The sequence below is a fragment of the Neomonachus schauinslandi genome, chromosome 8 (genome assembly GCF_002201575.2).
Source record: "Neomonachus schauinslandi chromosome 8, ASM220157v2, whole genome shotgun sequence".
Lineage (NCBI taxonomy): Eukaryota > Metazoa > Chordata > Mammalia > Carnivora > Phocidae > Neomonachus > Neomonachus schauinslandi.
The window spans coordinates 138269507-138286040 of record NC_058410.1 but is presented as its reverse complement, the minus strand read 5'-3'; the positions used below and the strand labels follow the sequence as shown (position 1 = coordinate 138286040).

At 43.1% G+C, this 16534-nt stretch overlaps 1 protein-coding gene across 1 annotated transcript in view; it reads left to right on the top strand.

Moving 5' to 3' along the window:
- Nucleotides 1-16534, top strand: part of MBOAT1 (membrane bound O-acyltransferase domain containing 1) — a 104739-nt gene that overhangs the window by 85490 nt on the left and 2715 nt on the right. The window contains exons 8-12 of the mRNA XM_044917462.1: nucleotides 1059-1251; nucleotides 6288-6391; nucleotides 8818-8882; nucleotides 11149-11281; nucleotides 13399-13550. Coding sequence (XP_044773397.1) covers nucleotides 1059-1251; nucleotides 6288-6391; nucleotides 8818-8882; nucleotides 11149-11281; nucleotides 13399-13550 — 647 coding nt within the window. The remainder of the gene's footprint in view (nucleotides 1-1058; nucleotides 1252-6287; nucleotides 6392-8817; nucleotides 8883-11148; nucleotides 11282-13398; nucleotides 13551-16534) is intronic.

The following is a 16534-nucleotide window of genomic DNA, read 5'->3' as shown; positions in this document are numbered from 1 at the left end:
AGCCGGCTTGGCACTGAGTGCGGAGCCTGACACTGGGCTCGATCTCCCGACCCACGACCTGAGCCAGCATCAAGAGTTGGCTGCTTAACGGACTGAGCCACCCAGGTGCCCCACCCAGAAAGTGGCCTGTTTTTATAAAACTGGGAACTATAGTTCTATTGATGTTAAAAGACATTCCCTGGAATGTCGGGAAAACTGGGCAAAATCACTCGGTCCAGAGGCATTTAAAATGTCAGTGCATCTTAATGTTAGAGCAGACTACATGTAAACCATCCTGGAAGGCTTTCTAAAACTCTCCATTACCTGCTCATGTCCCGGCTCAGGCATTTCAAAACTTGCACAGAATCCTTACTAGCTTAAGCCTCGGTCCTCCTTGTGGTGATTCAGACCCATTTCCTTAACTCTGCTGGCAACAGAAGTAGAAGGCAAATTGTTATTCCTTTTTGATGGAAGATTGCACTCTATAATGCTCTTTTTTTTTTTTTAAAGGTTTTATTTATTTATTTGACAGAGACAGTGAGCAGGAACCCAAGCAGGGGGAGTGGGAGACGGAGAAGCAGGCTCCCTAACGACTGAGCCACCCAGGTGCCCCAGTAGTGCTCTTTCTCTGATGTTTTGGGTAATAAAACCACCTTCCTTTTGGGGGCACCTGGGTGGTTCGGTCAGTTAAGCAGCTGCCTTCAGCTCAGGTCATGGTCCTGGGGTCCTGGACTCGAGTCCTGCCTCCTTGCTTAGCGGGAGCCTGCTTCTCCCTCTGACCCTCCTCCTGCTCGTGCTCTCTCTCTCTCTCAAAGAAATAAATAAAATCTTAAAAAAAAAAAACCAAAAAACAAACTACCTTCCTTTTGTCAGTAGAATGTGCTGGTAATAGTTTTCTTGCATTTAGCCCCTAAGCCCAGCATCCAGTTTGTGTCCTAGGAATGCCTGTTGCCGCTCCTTGTAAGGAATATTACCAAAGCAGCTATTGGAACCGCTTTGTCCCTAAGGTACCCTTGCTGAAATTGTTTTCCTCATACGGGAGTCTTGCATGGTTACCCTGATTTTTTCCACATTTTCAGAGAGCTGTGAAACACAAGCTGTGCATGACCTTGGTGTCTCTCCTCCTGTTTTTGACGCTCACGAAGTCCTTCCCTGTCACCTGCCTGGTCGATGACTGGTTTGTTCATAAAGCAAACTTTCTGACTCGACTCTGCTACTTATATATTGTCATGCAAGCCTCAAAGCCCAAGTATTACTTTGCCTGGACATTAGGTACGTTTGATGGAATGGTCCTGAGTGAATGAGGGAAGAGGGAGGCTCCTTGGATGGCCTACCCAGAACAGCATTGTGGATCCCCTAACCAAAAAAAAGTTCAGTGCATGATGCAGGTAGCTGAGCCAATATCATTTTGTACTTTCCAGCAAAGCACCCCTGTGTCCCGCCATCCATAAGCTCAATCATCCCTGATAAGAGAAAAGCAGTCCTAGCTGTTGCTTCAACTCAATGTTATTAACAGATGTGCAAACTCGGAAGCTTCCTCCACCCATCAAAGCTGCCCATTAGTACAGTGGAAAGTTAGGGGAAAATTCCAGAATGATCTGTTTGTCATTTTTCTGGGTCGTGAATAACAGAGGGGACATGCTTAAAAAAATGTACCAAAACGTGTGCTGGTTTAGGGTCACACTTTTTCTTTAAGAACTTGTTGGTTAAAAAAAAAAATTGTTGGTTAAGATTTATGCCTTAGAAACTGACTTCAGGTGACTTTTTTTTTTTTTTAAGGTAGAAAGTTCAACTTGATTTGTTTTTCTCTTTCCTTTCAAACTTAAAGTTTGAAGCTTTGCTGGAGTGAGCACTAAGTCCTCCTATTTACTTACCAGGAGCGGTAAGGCATTTTTGATGAGGCATGGCAGCTCAGGAATGGAAAGTTAAGTTCTTAGCTGACGGTGACCTGGGGCTTGATGTCAGGGAGCCCTGATTTGGTTTATTAAGTCAAACAGATGATTAAATTCAGCGCCTAGTGCTTAGCCTGTGTTCCATGAGTGAAGGCATAGCACTTAGTTGAGTTCCTTTTCTCTCATTTCATGCTCCAAGTTTTTAATCCCCGAATTAAAGCTGGTAGCTACTAAATTACTTTTTTACTTTTTATTATGGTAAGATAGAACACAGAGTTTATTATTATTATTATTATTATTATTTTAAGATTTTATTTATTTATTCATGAGAGACAGAGAGTGAGAGAGCGGCAGAGGGAGAAGCAGGCTTCCCGCGGAGCAGGGAGCCCGATGCGGGGCTCGATCCCAGGACCCCGGGATCATGACCTGAGCCGAAGGCAGACGCTTAACCAACTGAGCCACCCAGGCGCCCCAGAGTTTATTATTTTAACCATCTCTAGTGTACAACTTAGTGGCATGAAGTTCATTCACAGTGTTGTGCAACCATCACCGCTATTCCATCTTCAGAACGGAATTTTCCATCACCCCAAACAGGAACGCTGTACCCATTAAAAAAAAATAACTCTTCATTCCCCAAGTCCTGGTCTAAATTATTTTTAAAGGTCGAAATGTTCAGGGAGAAGTTCAGTCCAGCGTGGTATTTATGTGACACTTGGCCAGAAAGATCGAACTGAGGGCCTTTAAAACATTTGCAGCGTGGGAAGTTTTGTTTGTCACCTTTGGTTCAATTCAGGGAGTTTTTGTCACGCACCAGGTTCTGTGCCGGGAGGAATGCAAAGGTGAGTAAGCCCTCTTCTCTGCCATCAGAATTGTTAACAGTCCGTGGGCACAGGGACAGGCATACCCACCAGGCAGGAATGTGGCGAGCTGTCCCAACGCCAACGATCCAGAGGGGGTGATGAATAGAGCCCGGTTGTTTTGGAAGCCTTCAAAAGCCTGTTCCTCTTTCTGCACTTGCTTTATGACTTAAGAATGATAATTTCTTCAGTAGGTAGGCATGATACATACTATAGCTGGAACCCAGCTTGGAGCACCAGGCTTATTTTCCTACGTGAAATACTTAATATTTTCACTTTGCTCTAACCTGAGTGTGTGTGTTTGCAAATGAGAGAATGAGAGAGAGAGAGAGAGAGGAAGAGATAACAGCCCACTCCCCTCGGCTGCCTTCTACGTCTTCACTTACCCTTCCTTTTCTCTCTCCTCTCCCTACCTCTCCCGCTCCCATATTCCGTATCCTAGGGCTTAAGGGCTGGCTTCTGGACTAAATCAGCTCCCGCTTTAGGAGGAAAGCAAGGCCCTGCATGGCCTCCTAGGGAAAGTCTAACTCGAGGTGGGTTGTGCTGGTGGGGGCGTGGGTGGGGAGGGGGTTCTAGGCAACGGGGGGCGTCTGGCATCGTTCTGCCGTTTTGGGAGTGCCCTGGGTACTGGGAGCATCCTTTTCTGTGGGTAGCTTCCTCCGTGGGCTTGGCTCTTTTCTATACCCCTTTCCATTTATCTTTTCTTTTGCGGGGGTTGGGGAGGTAGCTTCAGGAGAAATACTTCATTAATTTGTACGGCCTCAGTTCGAACTTTGTTACAGTTTAGATTGCACGGGCTGGTCTGAAATTAACCTTTGTATCATTTATGAATAAAGAAGCAATGAATAGTCTAACCGGGATTATTTAAACTGCTTAACCGAATAATTGTTTTATCCAGTTCCTTAAAACATCATTTACATATAATTGATGCACTAATTCTACGTGATTATGAATTTAATCCTTAAAGCTAGTCTCTTCATGAATCTCAGCTGAGCTCCACCGTGTTAGCCTCGCTCTCATTACTGTTTATATTGAAATAATTAAGGCAATTTTCTTTGGACTTATTGTAAAATTCTGGTTGTTTTCCCCTAATTAGTACTGATTAGTGAGACTCAACTTCAGCCTGGGCTGTGTTCCAAGGATCACAACCTCCAAAATATGGGTGTCCAAGTTAATTTATCTGTAATAATACAATAGACAATACAAGTAAAGCCAGTTTGGGGCTGGTGAACTTAGAACCTCTAACTGCTCAGACACAAAACCACATCTTGGATAAACGGTGGTGAAATGCACGACGGGGAGCAAGCACGTCCCCAGCTTCTCGACGCAGCCTCTGAGAGCCACCCTTCTGGTCCTTCCTTTGTCTTTCGGAGTGACTCCTAGTCACTCAGGTGGTGGGATCAGAATCCTTTCTAGCATTCAGAACCTGGCGCTGTTGACCACCTGAGTGAGCCAAATGTTAGCATCACTAAGCCTTGGCAAGATGGGTCTGGGAGAACAGCTAACATTTCTCGAGGGCTGACTTGGGCTAGGCACTTCGCCAGGAGCACCATACATGCCTCATTTAATTCTTCCAACGTGGCTTTGAGATAGGTACCATGCTCATACCCATTTTCTTATCAAGGGAATGGGTTTCTAGATGATAGACAGCTCTCTCGAGGCCATACGTTCAGTATGTTGCTCAGCGGAGACCCAGAAGCCAGGGGCTCTGCCTCTAGAGCTCGCCCTCCCCCGGCATCTTCACACCCCGCTGGGAGTGCTGAATGAGAATGCTTGGAGAGTGCTTTATAAAGTCCTGGGAAGATTGTGGGCACCCGAAAGAGAAGTTGTTCTGGGTTTTAGACGAGCCTGGAGGTAGGAGGGGGAATTGAAGGGCTGCTGGTCCCATACTGTCCGGCCAGCCCTTGGTTTTTGTGTCCAAAGCAGACCCCAAAGGGTTCCTCTTCTCCCGGTTCAGCTTATCTTGTCATTGACAGTTTCTTCCCACACATTTAAAACTTCGTTTCTTAACGGGCTCACCCCCTGCTTCGTTGTTCTTTTCCTTTTCCACTGAGTTTCCATCCTGTTGGCTTGGGAGAATGACCTAGCAGCTCTCAGTAATTCTCATCCTTCCTTCTAAAAGAAACTAGATCATTTCCCAGTGAAGCCAAGCATAAGATAAACAGTGTTAATTCACCAACTATGCCAAAAGGAAAGGAGACAAACCCAGAACAGGTTGTTTTTCTTTAGAGTAACCCTTCAGAAGTCGCTCTGGAGCTGGACCTGAACTTCTGTGGGAAAGAATGAATAGTGCCTCAAGAAAGAGGTCTCTAAGATCTCCCCAGATCTAAGGCCTTACAGTGCTGTGATTTAGTTTATTTTTTATTTTAATTCCAGTATAGTTAGCATAGGGTTGTTAGGAGGCTTCCTTTTTCTCCACATTCTCACCAACACTTGTTGTTTCTTGTGTTTTTTAGCCATTCTGACAGGTGTGAGGTGATATTTCATTGTAGTTTTGATTTGCATTTTCCTGATGATGAGTGATGTTGAACATCTTTTCATGTGGCTATTGGCCATCTGGATGTCTCCTTTGGAGAAATGTCTGTTCATGTCTTCTGCCCATTTTTTAATTGGATTATTTGGTTTTTTGGGTGAAGTTTCTTTTTTAAAGAAAATATTCTAACAGAATTAACTTGAACTAAGTGAAAAGAGACAATTAGCCTTTTTGGTCATCATAATAAAAGTATGTTGATTTCATCAGGTCTCTATTTGATTACAACATCACATAGTTAAGGAATTAGAAATGTTATACTCACTGCAGGGGGACATTTTCTTATAGTTTCGTGAAGTGGAATAAAGATGGAAATGGGAGCTTTCTCAAACTGACTATGGGTAGGATGCTTTGGTAATTGGGTCCACGTGTGGTCTCCGTGGTGGCTGGCCCCAAATTCACATCTCTAGCTCTGCTCTTTGTCTTGTGCTCTAAACTTTTCTAACTGTATCTTGGCAGCCCTGGCTGATACCTACTGGCATGTCATGCTTAGTATGTCCAGAATGAGCTCCAATTTCTCTTTCAGAACTGGTTCTCCTCCTGACTTTTAATGCAATCCGTTCTTGTCGTGAGAGCTTTAATGACAGCTCTTGGACCTGTCCAAGTCCTCTGGGTCCCCTCTTTCTTCTGGCCTCTCTTTCTGAGCTTAGATATATGTTTACCTTCTTCCCTTTCTCCCCTTCCACCAAGTGGGTCACTAAATCCTGTTGCTTTGTTCCGGTTCATTTTTCTTTTATTATATCTCATTTTGCGTTTTTAGGAGTATCTCGTGCCTTCTGACTTAGCAGGTGCTCACTAAGTGCTAGTGAATGAATAAAAATGAATGAATAAAAATTAAGCCCACCAAAGAGCCCAAAAGGTTTCTGTGGTTTCTAATGGTACCAGGTCCTTTCAATTGTTTTGGTTTCTTTTCCAAGGAGAAACTACTGCCCATCTCTCAGTCTTAAAGCTAGACAGACATTTAATATCTTTTAAAGCAGCAATGTGACTTTTGTTCCATATCCTAATGTGTTGTTTTAAAAACCATAGCAGACGCCGTGAATAATGCAGCTGGCTTTGGGTTCAGCGGAGTGGATAAGAATGGAAATTTCTGTTGGGATCTGCTTTCTAACCTAAACATCTGGAAAATTGAGGTGAGTTCATTGTGCTTTTGAATCAAGCTTCCATGGTGAATAAAGCAAATAGTTTGCTCTGCGTTATCCCTGGAAGCTCTTCCTCAGAGTGTCCAAGGGAAAGCGATCAGGGCATGCCCGGTCCAGCAGCCTCCTGGACATTCTGTGTCTTAGAATTTTTCCTGTTTTTTAAAGATACCTACTTTCTTGACAGTTGTAATGGTTCAAGGAATGACATGCAGAAATCTGAAAAAGAGCCAGGAAAATCTTTCTGTGGCTTACATTCCTGTTCTCTCAACTAGAAAGTACAAATGTCATTTTCTCTTGTTTCACCTTCTACTTTCTTCAGTCAATACAGGAAGCTCCTGTATTTAGATTTTTAATATTGCAAGCATTCACTGTGGTTCCTTTTGAACCATTTCTAATCCATTTACTTTTACGAAGAATGGTCATGGCACATAGCTTTTAGGCCACTAGACTCTCTGTGGATTTTGTCTTTCTCTGGCTTTGTTCATGGACCACAGCACTGAAGATGTTCTCATCTTCGGAGGTGGGCTCTTTGGGGCCACATCATTCTTGGTTTTCCTGGCATTGTGAGCCCTCAGAGCAGAGAGGAAGGCCCAGGCTTTGACCCTTTCCTCCTTTCTGCTAGGTGGGAGTAAGGACAATGTTCTCAACTTACAGAAGGGCTGCTTCTCTAGCCAGGTGACTCAGATGTGCTGTTGGTCATGGTTTTCCACCCACCAGAGAGCAGGCAGGTGCCACTGGAGAATCTGAGCAGAAGGGGATATGCATCTAGAGCAAGAAACCAGGGATGTGGAGACTGACTGCCTGCTTACCATTAGGTGGACACTCGGCCAGAAGGAGACATGGTGGATGTTCTCCACCTTCTTAATGCCTGAGGCTTCTCTTCATCTTAAATGGCTTAAACCAAGTTGCAGCCTCCAGAACAACCTTTCTCATTTTTGGGAAAGCAGTGTAGATAATCTTCAAGGTTCTCATTTCTTTCTTTCTTTTTTTTTTTTTTTAAAGATTTTATTTATTTATTTGACAGAGAGAGACACAGCGAGAGAGGGAACACAAGCAGGGGGAGTGGGAGAGGGAGAAGCAGGCTTCCCGTGGAGCAGGGAGCCCGATGCGGGGCTTGATCCCAGGACCCTGGGATCATGACCTGAGCCAAAGGCAGACGCTTAACGACTGAGCCACCCAGGCGTCCCAGTGTTCTCATTTCCATACAGATGATGATCCAAGAGAGTCCAAATGTGTTAGGATTTTGTTCCCTTTTCCCACTAAAATTCTTCTCTTCCTCAAAAGTCTTGGGTCACTGCTGGCTGCCTCGGAGCGCTGTGGATACATGTCCTTTACAGTGGTTCCCCTTTGCCTTTCGCTGCCCACCAGTACACCAAGACACAGTCCTTTCACTGTGGGTGTGTGGTCAGAGTAAGGGGCTAAGTTATTAGGTTCTATCTTTATTATTAAAGAAAACCAGAAGGAGGGAGTTTGCATATTCAGTAGCGTTGATAGAGAGCAAAGAGCTAAAAGAAAACCAAGGAAGTCTGATTTAGGTAAGGTGCATTGAAGCTGTGCATATAACATTTTATTAGCCAGCGAAGACATAAATAACACCCCTCAGGGTTTTGAAATAAAAAGTTATAATGCAGTATCTATCCTCTATCTATTTATAGCTCGCTCCATCCATCCATCTATCCATCCATCTCTCTCATCTCTCTCCTTCTTTCCAAGCAGTATGTGGTCTAAGATTTTCTACTACCAGCCTTTGATAAGACCTTTTTCTAAAAAATTTTTAATTTTTTTTAATTTAATGAGAAAACCTTCTTGGTACCTCTTCTTTGGTACCCATATCATTGCCAGTTGGGTGATGTTTGTTTTCTTTTTCGTATGGAGACCCCTTCATGCATGAAATCTCTCACTATTCTAAATACAACTGGAAGCATTTGAACCTGAGCAGCTATTTGTAGAATACCTTCACAAGACTGACCTAGTTTATAGATGGCCACGTAGTGAATGATGACAAATGTAGGCTGTCTCCAGAAAGGCCCTAAATTGACATGATTAAACCTTTCCGGTGGCAAAGCCCCTTTGAGAGAGTGTTTAGTTTTAAAACTCAGATGACTTAAAAAAAAAAAAAAATTTTTTTTTAACCAGAGTGGAAGAAAAACCTACAAGACATTCCTTCAATTTTCCTCTAATTTGAAAATATATTTTGAGGGAAATTAAGACTTTGCAAGCCAAGTTTTGGTGCAAAGTAAATCTTATAAATACCAGAAAATTTTACTGCGTGGGATAGAATAGCTGATCTACTCTTGATGGAGGAGTCTCTGTTGAAATTACACATCTCATCTGCCACCAGGGAAATTCTGGGGACGACTTTCCATTACTTGGGGTATTTTTAAAGCTAATGATAGGTGTTATTTTCTTCTTTCTAGACTGCCACAAGTTTCAAAATGTACTTAGAAAACTGGAATATTCAGACAGCTACTTGGCTGAAGCGGTAAGAAAAATACAAATGACCTCATTCCTCATGGCATGGGGATATGTTTAGATGGGAGTCACCAGACGAGTGGCAGCTCTGCCAGGCCTGATGTGTCACCTGACACTTTTGTTTTGTATTAACATCTATGCCCTGGAAATGGAAAAGTAGAAAAGTAGTAATGTGAGAAGGTTACAATGTAGCATGTTTATTTTAGTGGATCGCTTCACAGTACCATTCCCGTGTACCAACCACTCATTTCCTTGTCATAGCAATCCCATGAGAGGTTGGTAGTTAGCCCCATTTTACAGATGAGGAACGTGAAACACAAGAGAGGTTATGTCACTTGCCCAGAGTCACACAGCCAATGAGGACTAGAGAAGAGCCCCAACAGACTGTCTCCAGAGCCAGGCTCTTAACCTGTGTGTTGTGCCCCCTCTTATGTAGAGGAGGGCACATTGCTCAAAGGTCAAGGAGGGTCAATGTCGACATCAGATCACTGACGATCTCCATGTATCCCTAGCATTAAAAGCTTTATGGTGATATTTATGCTTTTTCACTTTGTGTTTTTTGTTCATGTTCCTGTCCTTTTGTTTTTCTACACGTTCCAGAATTGGAAACATGACTTAATATAGAACTAGTAATATGCTATCCTTTTTTTGTTTTGTTTTGTTTTCAGAACTCACATGAATTGATATTTTTTATGTTCTTTTTTTTTAAATTTTATTATGTGTAATATGCTATCCTTGAAGCAACAAACTCTAGCTAGTGAATATTCCTATCTCATGAGTGCAGGGAGAGTGTGAAACTATGAGGCTGGAGATTCTGGTTTTGATCCACAGCATTTTTCACGGGTCACAACATGGGGGTAAGAGACAATAGTAACACCTCCAAAGTAAGCTCATGCACCGTTGTCCGAAAGTTGATCTGAACATGCGATTTTAGAAAATTTGCACCTATTATTGCTATTAAATTTGTCAATAATTTTTATTTTTTTCACTTTTATTTTTAAAGATTTAAATCTTTAAAGAGAGTGAGGGAGCACAAGCAGGAGTAGTAGCAGAGGGAGAGGGAGAAGCAGGCTCCCCGCTGAGCAGGGAGCCCAATGCAGGACTCGATCCCAGGACCCTGGGATCATGACCTGAGCCGAAGGCAGATGCTTAACCAATTGAGTCACCCAGGCACCCTGTATTTTGTCAATAATTTTAGCATAAAACTCTATTTCTGTATATTGGGTAATCCCAATGTACCAAGAGTCCTACTGTCTCCATTAGGAGTTTATGTTCTAAGATGACTGAACATACATGAGCACATTATAAATAAAAAGAATTTTAAAAAGTCATTTTAGAAAATGAAATGTCTTATTTGTACTAAAGATACAGAGTGTAAGAAACAAATACCTGGGCAAACTACCCCATTTCAAAGAAACATTGCAAGTGGCTTCCCGGTCCTGTGTTTCTCTCCCCAAATTCTTTCTCTTTGTATGAAAAGGGAGCCATAATCCTTAGTTTGGGTTCAAATCAGTTACTTTTGACAACCCATACAGAGCTGGATTGGTGTTAACTCTTTGAAATCCTATCTTATTTTTTATTTGAGTGCGCTTGTTTAGTAAGCCACATAGTGCCATTGGCGATTTGTAGATTGAATTTGCTTTAATAAAGAGCCAGGCGTCAAAGATCTCCAAGGTCTTTGCAGACCATTTCTGGATCCTCACAATATCACTGTTCAAAGCAAACTCATGGATTGAAATCCAACGGACACTGGAAGAGCTGAAAAGTCAGTAGCCGACACATTGATTTTGGGCTGGAGTCATTGCCAAGAGAGATGAAAGGGTTTGCAGCACTGCCTAGTTGGGTGGCATGGGGGCCAGGTTGGAGTTGGAAAGATGAATTGAGGATATTCTAAAGAGGCTATCCTGATTTTAAAATTTTTAGTGCCAGTGGTACTTATCCATAAGTACTCCCAGTAGATGAGGGTATTGGTGGAGTAAGCTCCTATAAGGCAGGAGCTCCTACTGTATAGAGTGACCACTTGGACTTTTATTAAACATAGTATGATGGTGTCTAGATCATTTAGTTTCATGTAGGTTACAACTTCATATTCCTCTCCCCAAATGACTGGACTGTGACTGGCCTGTCTGGTAGCATTCAGGATGTGGAGTTCAGGCAGCTGGGATTGCATTGCAAGTCCCCAGTAGGGGACTGATCAGATGATTTTGGTCTGAAGACACAAGCGTAGGTAGATGCTTTTGGTCTGACCTGTGACTCGTGCCTTCCTCTCTTCATAGAGTATGCTATGAACGGGTTCCATGGTACCCCACGGTGCTAACCTTTGTCTTGTCTGCCTTGTGGCATGGTGTCTATCCTGGATACTATTTTACCTTCTTAACTGGAATCCTCATCACAGTAGCAGCCAGAACGGTAAGCTGCTTTTGGTTGTAGGATCTTTTCCTTAATAATCTGATGCCTCAGTGTTTGTCATTAGAGAACTCCTTCAATATATAGGAATTTTTGGCCATAAAATGAACTGTTTTCATGTTATTCACAGACAGTGTTTGCAAAAAGGAATTTTAGGAGTAATGAATGTTTAATACCTTAAGAGATGAAAAAAATTTTTTTGAAGATTTAGAGAGCGAGCACATGAGTGGGGGCGGGGGGTAGAGGGAGAAGGACAAGCAGACTCTGTGCTAAGCTTGGAGCCTGACACGGGGCCTGATCCCACAACCCTGAGTACATGACCTGAGCCGAAACCAAAAGTTGGATGCTCAACTGACTGAACCACCCAGGGGCCCCATTTCTATAGAGGCTGAAAAAATTTTTAATCATTAAACAGAAAGTCTACCGATTACAGATGAAGATTAGTAATTGAGGCTCTGTAGGCTTCATTTTGCTTATACTCATCTTAATTTCTCAGTTCATTATCCTAAGCTTAGAAATAATTCACAGTCTGTGCAGACAGTAAAATTGTAGCCATAGGAACTGTGTTGTTTGAGATTGCTCTAACTTTTCATGTTCTTGTGCCTGATCCAGTAAATTAGTTTGTGTGAAATTCTTTGTGAATTTTATAAATTCGGTTCTCTAGGTTTTTGGGGGTAGCCTTCAGTTTGTCCTAGAGTGTTCCTATCATCTGCTGGTTGTAGAGCAGGATGATAAAGACATAAAAAATATGCCTGTCCTTAAAGAATGAGATGAGCATGTATGTAAGTCATTACAACTCCGCGTGCTCTGATTGTCAAATAGAGTTTTGTATTGATTTAGTTGCAATTTGATAATGATTGTGGCTTTCCTAATTCAGGTGCCAGGAATTTCTAATGACATTTGTCAAACTATATTTTGGGTGTGAATTTAGGAGCCCCAACAGAGCTATTCACTCGTTCTGTAATTCATGTATTCTATGAATATTTCAGGAGCCTGCCTATGTGCCAGTTTGGGTTCTAGGCACTGGGATACCACAGTGAACAAGAGTCCCTTCTCCACGGAATTCCTGTTTTAGCTAGGTGAATGTTTGCTGGAATATATGTGTGAATAAGAATGATAATTGAGTTTACTTTTAAAAGTAAAGTATATATTGTACATGGGAAACAAAGAACACCTTTTCTCTTCTCCCATTTATCTACCTACTTGGATTATAAAAGAAATGTAAAGAGCAGATGACCAGGACAAACTAAAACAGGGACCAAAATTTTGTTTATTAATATATCCAGAGTATTATTCCTGAAGATGTCTTTAGCTCTGTGATCTCAGTTGGTATAAAAGCATTGATTTATATAAAGCCTTTCTTTTGGATGGCCTGGACATATTTTTCACAAATGAGGTAGGTAGGGGGATGGAGAGGGTTGATAGAACAGGATTCCCAGGAGAATGAACTCAGTAATGAAGTGTCTTATGGGCTTTCTGATACCTCTCATGCATCCCCCATGGATGGAGCTCTGGCAGTATCTTGAACCTGGGGCCAAGAAGGAGTTTGTAACCTACCAAGGCAGCCTCGGGAAGCCTTTCCTGCTTTGGGGCTAACCTGCCTCTAAGCCAGCCATTGTTTTAGCTCTGGCTTTGGTTCCTGGGTCTTGGAATTAGGTGTCTTTCTGGAGGCAAAGCTAGTCCCATATGTCAGAAGACCTACAAATTAACTATGGAAAAGCTAACTTTTCCATAATTAAAATTATATCAGATTAATATTTCCTGACATGGAATAAGATTTTTGACCCATTACTAAATGAAAAAAACAGGCTAGAAAATCCGTGCCCTCAGTGAAAATACAAATATGGATATGCATGAATAGAGAAAGGCTTGGAAGGATATGTGCCAAGTTTGTAAACAGTACTTTTCTCTGAGGAGAGGTCAAAAAGTAAATTCTTTTTTTGTTTAGTTCTTTGTTCTTTGAACATTTGTCTACAGTGGACATAAGTATATATATTGATAATAATAAAAACCACAGTGGTACTTTTGATCACCTATATTCCTGAAGTATAACGCCTACATGCGCAAAATAAAAGTTGTTTCTATTTTTCATACCCGCCCCCGGCTTCCTTGGCTTGCAGGTGAGGAACAACTACAGATGTTACTTCCTTTCCTCAAGAGCCCTCAAGGTTGTGTATGATGTGGTCACCTGGGCAGTCACTCAGCTGGCTGTCTCTTACACTGTTGCACCCTTTGTCATGTTGGCAGTTGAGCCAACCATCAGCTTATACAAGTGAGTTTCCATCCTTCTCACTTGCTGTTTGGTACACTGTTCTGTCTTCCCTGTGTTTGACTTAGGAGTTGGTTAATTGGACCACTCGGTATTAAGAATTTCTAAATACAGCTTCGACGTGAAAATGTCCATAGACAGCTTTGGGAGGACATGGTTATCCCAGGGATCCCAACAGACACACAACAATACATCTCCTTTTTTGTTTTTTTTAAGATTTTATTTACTTATTTGAGAGAGAGAGCATGAGAGGGGAGAGGGTCAGAGGGAGACGCAGGCTCCCCGCTGAGCAGGGAGCCCGATGTGGGGCTCGATCCCAGGACGCCGGGATCATGACCTGAGCCGAAGGCAGTCGCTTAACCAGATGAGCCACCCAGGCGCCCCACACAGTAGTACATCTGAGCGAAGCTGGCGGGCAGCCTTTCAGACATTCCTAACATACCGAAGGGATGCTAGGACCGTGAATTTTGAAGGGCTATATCTGGATGATAAACTGAGAGGGTGAAATGTGCTGCCCTTGCCTCTTTTTCCTGGGGGTCAGGCTATGTTGGAGTCTTGGGGGGGGAGCATCCTGAGAACAGGACAGAAGCCGACTGCAGCCGACTGGGATGACCTGCGGGGTCTGCGGGTGAGCTCGGTGCTGCAGGGGATGCCAGTGTGGGTGTGCACATGGGGGGCTTATGGTGTGAGCTGCAGGGGTGGAGGGAAGAGATGGCTCACACCAGACACAAGAGGCCTTTTAAGGAATGGGGGTCGGGCCTTTATATTCAACCCCCAGTGGTCCTGAGGAACTGTGAACCTACTCTTGCTTGCTTTTATTATTTTACTGAGGTTGGTGTAGTATTTTTCTACTGTTGCCAACTGGTGTGTGACCTGTAGCAAGTGATTAACTCTCTTACCTGGCTAGAGTCTATCACAAAGCACCGTTGTTAGGAATGAAATGAAGTAAACGTGCAAAGGGCACAGCCCAGTGCCTGGCATATCGTCTGTACTCAATCAGCACTGACTTGTATTATTGAATGCTTGTGCAGGCTTTTGTAGATTATTTTGAAGTCCTAGCTATGCTCCAAACCTAAACAACGCAAACATGCCCTATTCGTCAGTGGGGATTTCCTGGTCATTGTTGCACTGGTCAGAAATGATCAAAGAAGTTTTTACTACTCAATACACAGATAGCAAGGTCTAGAAGCAGAGAGATTCCCCACCCCCCCCGCCCCAGGTTATAGGCCAAGAAGGTGGAGGAAAGTATATAATGCTAGTGAAGTCTGTTTCTGTACCACCAATTAGGTCATAGGAGTTAATGTCACTATAATGTGGCAGTTGAGTTGGTTTATATACAGATGTTTCTAGACAAGGGATGCCAGAATAGTGGGAAAGAATTCTAATCCGTGTAGCTGCTACAGAGGGAAGAGCATGAACCCCTGCAGCTCTGGAGTAAGAACATTGACATTGGGGGTCCCTCTCAAGGTACGCCGCTCCCCCCTCCCCCACAGCACCTGCTCTGCCCTGGCTCTCAGCTGGCTTCCTTCCTCTATGCCCACCTTGAGGGCAGCCCCCCTTGCACACAGCTCCATCTTCCTTCCCCTCATCTCTGGGCCCTTCAGCCAATATTTGCCCTTTCCGGTCTTCTCCATTTTAACATCAAGCTATCTGCCTGGCTTCAGTGCTAATTGTTCTTGTTAGTGCTCCGGTTACAAGGTCTCACAGGTTTCGAGTTGTCTGCTTCTAACATGACCCCCCATAGCTCCGTACGCCCCAGTATTTTAAGTGCATGATACTGCTGAGTGGGAGATTTTTTTTCACGTGATAGCAGAAATGGCTGCATTCAACTCAAAACCATTTAATACCTTCTGTCTGATAGGCACTGTTCTAGAAGCATTCCAGATCTGTTCCCCACTTGGGGCTAATTCTGTAACCAGCAATGAATGGCAGGTGTATGCAAATCCACTTCTCAGCCTGTCTTTCATTGCCTACCATTTAAATTTCAGACCTGCTTTAAGTGTAGTCAGTTTTCAATCTATAGTGACTTCATAGCTTTAAATTCCTACCTAATCTTTAAGTTGTAAATGAGTCCCAAGTGAACACTTAAATGTGTTATGAAAGAACCTATCTTAGCTCAGGATGCTAGGACTAAGTATAGAGTGAGTGAGTTCAACAACAGACATTTCTCACAGTTGTGGAGGCTGGGAAGTCCAAGATCAAGGTGCTAGCAGATTCGGTTTCTGGTGAAAGCTGTCTTCCTGGCTTAAGGAAGGCTGCCTTCTTGCTGTGCCCTCACTTGGCAGAGAGAGAGACACGAGAGGGAGGGACAGCTCTGGCCTGTTTATCCTCTTAGAAAGGCACTAATCCCATCATAGGGCCCCACCCCAAACAGACTACCTCTACTCCAAATACCATCATATTTAGGCCACAGCAGAACCTGTGAACTCATTTTGAAAAGCAAATCCATATACGTTAAGTAGATGACCCTTTCTTAAATTCAATGTGTGTGGATGTTAGAATTTGTATAGACATTTTTGAAGGGAACAAAGTCCTTGAGAGTGGGAACTATGCCTTATTCATCTGTGCCTCTGGGGTAACTAGTTCAGCCCTAGCGTGCTCAATAAATGTTGAGTTTTTCCATAATAAAAAGATAGAATAGGTCTTAAAATTTTAGAGAAATATGGTGGGTCAGAATAGGTTCCTAAACTTTGCAAGGGGATTGAAATATTTTTTTCCCTTGACTCCCAAAATATTTGGCTTTAATCTAACATAATTGTTCCATTGTAGATCTGGCCACATAGGAAAAGAACAAAGTACATAGGTGTGCAGACTTTGAAATCTATGGCTGGGGTTGCCTGTTGAGAACCCTAGTTTACACCTGTTGAGACAGTGTTTCAGTGCTCTGGTTTAGACACTAAGTGAGTTGCTCACTTGCCTGGGGCTGTTTCAATTGTAGGAGCCCCGCGCCGCCCCCCCCCCCCCCCCCCCCCCCCCCCCCCCCCCCC